The following is a 7,470-nucleotide window of genomic DNA, read 5'->3' as shown; positions in this document are numbered from 1 at the left end:
TAAAGGTGAGGTTTGCATTAATACTGAGATACCAGCTTTCTCTGGGTTAACATCTGCTCATTGCACCTTTTTCCATCAATTTACTTTCCTTTTTTGGATCACTGTGTTTTAGGTCTGACCCTTGCAAATGGTATGTAGATGTATCTTTTTTTTTTTTTTTTTTTGGAGAGATAGAAAGAGAGAGAGAGCATGTGAGCAGAGATGGAGGAGCAGAGGGAGAGAGAGAGAGAGAGAATCCCAAGCAGGCTCCAAGCTCAGCACAGAGGCCCATGCAGGGCTTGCTCTCAGGACACTGAGATCATGACCTGAGCCAAAATCAAAAGTCAGACAATTAACCGACTGAGCCCCCCAGGTGCCCTGAAGTATCTTTCATTTTTAATCCTATTTGAGAAACCACAAAATTTTATCCATTTGCATTTATTGTGATGCCTGACAAACATGCATTTATTTCTACTATCTTAAGTTTTATTTTTCAGATTAACTTTATTGAGGTATAATTTGCATACAATAAAACATACCATCCTATCTGGCATTTATCGTCTACACTTTTTCTTTGCTCTTGTTTCTGTATAATGTAATAAATGAAGTCTGAAAAGACTTGATACATGCAAAGTGCTTAGAAAAAGCCTAGCACAAACTAAGCACTCTTGTCTGATCTATTATATAACAAATACTCTTTTTTTAAAAAAGATTTTATTTATTTATTTGACAGAGATCACAAGTATTCAGAGAGGTAGGCAGAGAGAGAGGGGGAAGCAGTCTCCCTGCTAAGCTTGATCCCAGGACCCTAGGATCATGACCCGAGCCAAAGGCAGAGGCTTTAACCCACTGAGTCACCCAGGTGCCCCTATATAACAATTATTCTAACAATTACAGTTGACCCTTAAACAACACAGTTAGGGGCACTGACTCCACACACAGTTAAAAATGCGTGTGTAACTCTAAGCTCCCTAAAACTTAACTACTAGTAGCCTACTGGTGACCAGGAGCTTTACCAATAACAGAAAAAATCAGTTAACCCCTGTTTTGTATGTTATGTGTATTATATACTGTATTTGTACAATAAAGTAAGCTAGAGAAAAGAAAATGTTTTTATAAAATCATAAGGAAAGTACATTTACAGTCCTGTACTATATTTATGGAAAAAATCCACATGTAAGTTCACCAACGCAGTTCAAAACTGTGCTGTTCAAGGGTCAACTATATTGTTATTTACAGATGCTTCTATATAGCCTCTTTTTTTTAAAGACCTTATTTCTTTGTTTGAGAGAGAGAGAGAGAGAGAGAACATGAGCAAGGGGAAGGAGAGAGGGAGAGGGAGAGGTAGGCTTCCTGTTAGCAAGGAGCCTGATATGGGACTTGATCCCAATCACGACCTGAGCAGAAGGCAGATGCTTAACCGACTGGGCCACCCAGGTGCCCCAATATAATATATTGGTCTCTTGAGTGAGGCGGGAGGATGGAGGAAAATAAACAAAATGAATGCTTTCTCTCAAACATCCTGAAATCCAGTGCTAGAGACAGAGATGTACAGCAGAGAGCAAGGGCAAAGTATTAGAATTGGGGAAAATTAAAAAAAAAAAAAAAGAAGAAGAAGAAGCAGCCATGTTTGCAAAAGGTAATTGACAGAAGTGAGATTTGAACCCATGACTGTCACATTCCTAAGCCTGAGTTCTTGAGAATGAGTCCTGACCTTATGGCATTGTAATGAAGTTATGAGATAATGTGTGTAAGGCATTTAGTTTACAGTAGGAGTCTAATAAATTATAGATGAACATGACCATCCCGGTGATGATGAGGATGAGGTGGTAGTAATGGCGGCAATGGGGAGGAGGATGGCTATGACGTTGGGGCTTGGGGGGCTGATGATGATGGTAATGACAGTGGTAGTGACAGTCATGGCAATTAGGGTGACCAACCATCCCCCAGTTTGCCCAGGACTGTCCTGGTTTGAGTACTGAAAATCCTGCCTCCCAGGAAATCCCTCAGTGCTGGGCAAGTCAGGACAGCTGGTCACCTTAGTGGTGCCGGTAGTGATGACAGAATATCCAGAGGGCCTCTAGAAACTATCAAATCCAAGGGATCTGAACCTTTCCTGATCACAGACCATTTTTGAGAATCAAACAGAAGCTCTTACTTTTTTTCCTTCTCTCACCAAAAAAAAATTGGCAGGTTAAGAATAGCCAATCTTCTCTAATCATCCCACTTCTCAGATAAGGAAACTGAGGCTTTTGACTCAGAGATTTGTCACTACCATTTGCCATTAGCAGGGAAAGGTCCTCTGCTAATGCCGACGTGTGCAAGGAAGCATCTCTGATTTTATACTCTACAAGGAAGAAAGGACCTTCTTATTCTCCCACGGCCTGCCTGCAAGTCCCACAGGGTAAGGGAAGATGATCTTGCAAGTCCCCAAGAGAGCAGAGAATAAAACCCAAAGAGACAGAACCTGAGTATGATGACGGTTTTCGGGACGCTAACCCACTGCCATCTGATATGGCCTGCAGGGTTAAGTGGAAGTTCAGGTGGACGAGGCCAAATCGTTGAATTCACACAAGCCCAGAGATTACAGAGAAGGCTGGCGAAACAGAATGACTAGCTGAACTGGTTTGCCCAGGTCTGGGGGGATGCTGGGGCATGAGACTTTCAGGGCTAAAGCCAGGGAAGTATTTATGACTGATCCTGCCAGGTTCATGAAAGATCCATGGAAAAGGTATGGAGTGGACACTCCTTCGTGGCCTCCCCAGCACCCGCCCCAACCTTCCTTAGCATGGAGATTTTCCAGCCACTCAAATTTGGATAACATTGATATTCCCTCCACGGGAGGTGGAAATACACAACTTACATCCTTGACTTGAGGGCCACGGACAGAATTCAAGGGGTCTGCGAAACCAGGAAAGAAAATGCATCTTTCTTTGCACAAACCTCCCTCTAAAAATCTATCATTTTCTCAATGAGGTGTGTAGGTAGCAAACTGCAGCCATAGGAGCAGCGCCCATGTCTTGGTCACTGATGGTAATCGGTTATTCATAGTGCATTACCGTTGATCTCAAAATATCACCTACGTTCGTCATGACTTCTAAATTAACTTGCTGCTGAACACATGGGATCAAGATCCTCTCATATGATCTCCAGCAGCAGTGCTAGTCAATGTCAGGCAACTCACCAAACAACAACATCCTATGAGCTCACAATGGTGACCAAGGTAGAATAGTTTTTCCACGACCGCCTACCTACATAATTTGTTGATAACTAAGCAAAAGGAGGTGGGTCCAACAGTTGCAAAACTGGGCAACATCTGCCCTGACTTTGATGCATCATTTTAAAATGAAATCAAAACTTTGACTTACCTATATTAAAAATGTCTTACTATGTTATATGTTAATTAAAAACACCTATTATTCTAGCATAAGGTTATTGATGATGTTGATATCTGTATTTTAATATAAGTGGTTACCTTGCAAGCTTACACATTTTATTTTCGTACATTTAAAAACATTCCGAGACGGGGTCCTTAGGTGTCCCGAGTTGTCAGGGGCTCATATCACAGAAGAGGTTAAGAACCATTGGCTTCTCCAGCTCTCTCTCTCTCTCTTTCTAAAACAGTAAATAAATCTCTTAAAAAAGAAAAAAAAGAAATCCTGCCGTTTGTGGCAACATGGATGAAGCTGGAGAGTGTCATGCTAAGTCAAACAAGCTAGAGAGAGACCATCAGCATCTAGTAGGGTGTTACTTATCCATGGAATCTAAAAAAGAAAGTCAAACTCCTAAAAACAGAGTGGACTGATGGCTGCTGGGGGTTGGGGGTGGGGAAACGGGGGAGAGACTGCCGAGAGTGCCAACTTCCAGCTATAGGATGAGTAAGTGACTGTTTTTAGTAATATTGTATCCTTGAAAATTGCTTAGTGAGTAGATCTTACATGTTCCCACCAAAGAAAGAAACAATGAAACTATGTGAGGCAATGACTGTGTCCATTAACTTGACTTGGGAATCATTTTACGTGTCTATGTGTATCCAGCCATCCCCTTAGCAAAAGTAAGCATTATCATGTGCCCATCAACCACCACTTTATCAAATGTATGCTTTAAGTTTATTGTGTTTTTATTTGTCAATTATACCTCAATACAGCTGGGGGGAAATAGAGTTAAACAAGCACTTCACATACACACCTAGACACACACAAGCACACACGAGTCTTTAATTGTCCAATAGACATACAAAGCAGTGCCCGACATCACGGGTCATCAGGGAAATGTCAGTTAAGATCGCGAGATATCTCTGCACTCCTGCTTCAGACCTCAGCTCAGGGATCACTTCCTCGGAGAAGTCTTGCATTCCCTTCCAAGAAGTCTGGACCTTCCCGCGTTGGAAGCTCACAGCACTGGCTCCCTTTCCATCACAGCCCTTGACACATTTACATCTCCACGTGTGGTTGCGTGACTACTGGGTGTATGTTTGTCTCCTCCAGCAGGCTGTCAGCCCCATGATGGCAGGCACCCCGTCTTCTCTGACCATCGTGTTCTTGGTGCCTAAAGATTTTTTTTTTTTTATTTGATAGACAGAGAGAGATCACAAGTAGGCAGAGAGGCAGGCAGAGAGAGAGGAGGAAGCAGGCTCCCCACTGAGCAGAGAGCCCGACGTGGGACTCGATCCCAGGACCCTGAGATCATGACCTGAGCCGAAGGCAGAGGCTTAAACCACTGAGCCACCCAGGCGCCCCTGTTCTTGGTGCCTAGATCAAGGTCTGGCATACGACAGGTGCACAAGTGGGTGAACAAATGAAGATCTTATCATCGCTGTTTTATAGGTGAGGAAATGGAGTCTCCATTTGCTCAAAAAATAAGTTCGAAGTCACTTTCTTTACCTGGGACACCTCAGGGTTCATGTCCTACCGGAGAGTGGATCAATCGTCCTGCTTTGATTACTAAATGTTTTAAAGACACCTAGCTGGGTGGAAGCGTCCTGCTCAGACTGTCATGGCTCAGGCTGGTCTGGCTCCAGGCACTGGTTCAGAAGTTGTCAGAGAAGAGATCTACACAGTGCACACTCTGGCTTATCGCCTAGAGGAGAGGCAGGGAGCAGTAGGCGTGGGGACCCTGCCACGCCTCTCTGGGCAGCCAGGGCCATGACAGCCCCCTACCGATCGGCGTGGGACAACAGCATGTTCATAAACAAAAGTTTCGTGCCCGTTCCTCAGTATGTGTGTACCCGACAGAAATGAAAGCAGGTGTTCAAACAAATCCTCGTATGTGAAAGGTCATGGCAGCATTATTTATAATAATTCTAAAGGGCAAACAACCCAAATATTTATCAACTGGTTAACTGCTTAAACAAAATGTGGTGTATCCATACAATGGAATACTATCTGTAAGAGAGATGAAGTCCTGACACCTGCTATGATACAGATGAACCCCAAAACCATGAGGCTAAGCGAAAGTAGCCAGACACAAAAGGTCACAGGTTGTATGATTTCGTTTACATGAAGTGTCCGGAACAGGTAAATCCATAGATGTAGAGAGCAGACTGGTGCTTGCTGAGGACTGAGGGAAGGGGAGGGGGGAATAGGGAGGGATGGCATGATGGGTAAGGGGCTTCCTTTGGGGGTAAGGAGAATGTTCAGGAAAAGAGACAGGTGATGGCTGTGCAAGACTGGGAAGCTATTACATGCCACTGAATTCTACATCTTAAAATTGTGAATGTCACATTATGTGAACCTTATCTCAGTTTTTAAAAAAGATTTTATTTATTTATTTGACAGAGATATAGAGAGCATAAGTAGGCAGAGCGGCACGCAGAGGGAAAGGGAGAAGCAGCTCTCCCCTGAGCAGGGAGCCTGATGCGGGGCTCGATTCCAGGACCCTGGGATCATGACCTGAGCTGAAGGCAGACACTTAACCAACTGAGCCACCCAGGTGCCCTAACATTACCGCAGTTTTAAGAATTTATTTTCAGGGCACCTGCGTGACTCAGTTGGTTGAGCGACTGCCTTGGGCTCAGGTCATGATCCCGGACTTCCAGGATCAATTCCCGCATCGGGCTTCCAGCTCCTTGGGGAGTCTGCTTCTCCCTCTCACCTTCTCTCTCATGCTCTTTCTCACTCATTCTCTCTCAAATAAATAAATAAAATCTTTTAAAAAAAAAGAATTTGTTTTCAATATCTAAAATCTGACCATGGAATTGTTATGTAATAGTCAATGAGTTAATGTATTTGAAGTATTTAGAAAAGTGTTTACTCCATATTTTACGCTCATTAGGTAGTTATTATTATTATTATTATTATTTATAACTTATTTCTATTCCCATTTTACATGAAAAATAGAGGCAAAGAACGTGGGGTGACTTGCCCAAGCTTACACAGCTGAAAAAGTGGACAAGCCTAGGGGCGCCTGTGTGGCTTGAGTTGGTTGAGTGACAGTTGGTTGAGTGACTGACTGGCTTCGGCTCAGGTCATGATCCCAGGGTCCCTGGATCGAGCCCCACATCTGCTTCTCCCTCTCCCTTTACCTGACGCACCCCCTGCTTGTGCTCTCTCTCTGACAAATAAATAAATAGTCTTTTTAAAAAATAAAAAAGAAAAGAAAAGAAAACCAGACCATCCTGCATGAAAATTCAAGCTGGCAGAGCTCCTGAGTCCCACTGTTTCTGCAACACAGCCCTGTCACTCTCTGAAGGCTGCTCTTCCAACCGGCATTCCATCAAGAAAACGGAGGCCGCTCCAGGAATTTCAAATAGGGAGGAATTTAACACAGAGAATTTGGGGTCTGCAAAGAGGGGATCAGAAGTAAAACAGGAGATGCACCTGCTTCTAGGATCCCGGTTCTAGGATCCCTGTCATCCTACAGCCGGGTGTGAAGAGTCAAGCACGTTGCTGCCCCCTGGAGTCAAGAAACCACAGGACAGCATGGGTCCCGTTGCTGTTGTCACAGCCCTGCAGGTCGTGAGGCGGGTGGCCTGGCGGTGGGACGGTGTCACCCAATCACCGCAAAACCCCGCATCTGCAGAGGCCCACGCATCTCTCTCTGCCACCGAAGGAGGAAGAATGGCTTCTACCCCTCTCCCACCTTCTGATGTCATGTGAGCACGTTTCCTCAGGACACCGGGACCTTGCCCATAAACGAGGCTGGAGAAATTGCATCCTGAAGCTCCCGCCCCCACATACAGTGAGATCCCAGAAGGGGGCCGTATGGTCGCCTGGCACCGACCGTCAAGATCATTCACTCGTTCCAAGGTCAGGCCTGCTTGGTGACCATGCCTGAGTTAGGCGCACACGGAGATGCTCTTTCATTCTTTCCACTCCTGTTCATATTTATTGAGGACCTACTCTGTGCCCCGTGCAGAGCTCTGCGAACCTAGCAGTGAGTGGGCCACAGCCCCTCCAGAGCCTACAAGCTGTATCTGTGGGAGGTGGATGCTGTCTGGGAGACCAACATGGTCGACGTGGTCAATCTGGCCACTAGAGGGGAGTCTTCTGC

The 7,470-nt window shown here is 44.8% G+C and overlaps 1 protein-coding gene across 1 annotated transcript in view; it reads right to left on the bottom strand.

Moving 5' to 3' along the window:
- The window catches only part of LOC132002031 (antizyme inhibitor 2-like), a 19,946-nt gene extending 15,063 nt beyond the window's left edge, over positions 1-4,883 (bottom strand). Inside the window, 1 exon segment of the mRNA XM_059377070.1 lies at positions 4,863-4,883. Coding sequence (XP_059233053.1) covers positions 4,863-4,883 — 21 coding nt within the window.
- Positions 4,884-7,470: the final 2,587 nt, after the last annotated feature.

This window comes from Mustela nigripes, chromosome 14 (genome assembly GCF_022355385.1).
Source record: "Mustela nigripes isolate SB6536 chromosome 14, MUSNIG.SB6536, whole genome shotgun sequence".
NCBI classification, from domain to species: domain Eukaryota; kingdom Metazoa; phylum Chordata; class Mammalia; order Carnivora; family Mustelidae; genus Mustela; species Mustela nigripes.
This window is presented reverse-complemented; position numbering and strand designations above follow the sequence as displayed.